The sequence below is a fragment of the Rhincodon typus genome, chromosome 37 (assembly GCF_021869965.1).
Source record: "Rhincodon typus isolate 14 chromosome 37, sRhiTyp1.1, whole genome shotgun sequence".
NCBI classification, from domain to species: domain Eukaryota; kingdom Metazoa; phylum Chordata; class Chondrichthyes; order Orectolobiformes; family Rhincodontidae; genus Rhincodon; species Rhincodon typus.
In genome coordinates this window covers 1,616,652-1,617,451 of record NC_063368.1, presented here as the reverse complement: position 1 = coordinate 1,617,451, position 800 = coordinate 1,616,652, and the positions used below count along the sequence as shown (strand labels likewise).

At 55.1% G+C, this 800-nt stretch overlaps 1 protein-coding gene across 1 annotated transcript in view; it reads left to right on the top strand.

The window, feature by feature from the left end:
* Positions 1-468: 468 nt before the first annotated feature.
* The window catches only part of adsl (adenylosuccinate lyase), a 19,436-nt gene continuing 19,104 nt past the window's right edge, over positions 469-800 (top strand). The window contains exon 1 of the mRNA XM_020520585.2: positions 469-696. Within this exon, the coding sequence (XP_020376174.2) occupies positions 520-696 (177 nt within the window). The 5' untranslated portion in view covers positions 469-519. The remainder of the gene's footprint in view (positions 697-800) is intronic.

Here is an 800-nt window from a genome sequence, read left to right as displayed (position 1 = left end):
CCAAGCAGCATCATAGGAGCAGGAAAGCTGACGTTTCGGGCCTAGACCCTTCATCTGATATCTCAGATTTTCCAGCATCTGCAGTTCCTACTATCTCTGAGGCTATAATCAACGTTCGTTTAAAAGTAGGACTTCGTCGTTGAAATATTTCGCTTAGGCCCTTTTCCCGTTCGGGTGGAGGTGAATGATTTCATGGCTCTCGTCTAAAGAAGACGGTAAGAGCCTGGAAGCTGAGGGGTCATTCCTATATATCAAACAGTCTACAATAGTTAATGAGGTAGGCGCTACATAAATGAAAGTGCTTAACGTTCTGATTGGCTGTTGGGAAGGGGCGGGACCTACGCCAGCCAATGGTTGTTTATTTGCTGCCACCGCCTCCGGGCCGAAATCGAACGTCACGTGGTGCTGAACGGCGCTGCTATTGGTCGGGTACCGACGTGGGCGGGCTGTGGAGTCACGTGCCTTATAGCGGTGCTGCGATTGGACATGTCCCCGGCGGGGGCGAGGCTGTGATATCGCATGTCGTTAGTGTTGGAGATGGCGGCAGGGGATACTTGTGGGGAATGTGGTCTTGGGCGGTACCGTTCACCGCTGGTCAGCCGCTACTCATCTCTGGAGATGGCCTTCAACTTCAGTGAGGCCAAGAAATTCACTACGTGGCGCCGGCTCTGGCTTTACCTAGCGACAGCAGAGAAGGTAAGACGGCTACCGCCCTCCACCCACCCACACACACACTCACTCACTCCCTCCCCCTCCCCCCCCCCTCCTCTTTCTGCCCCCCCCCCCCCCCCACGCCTCAC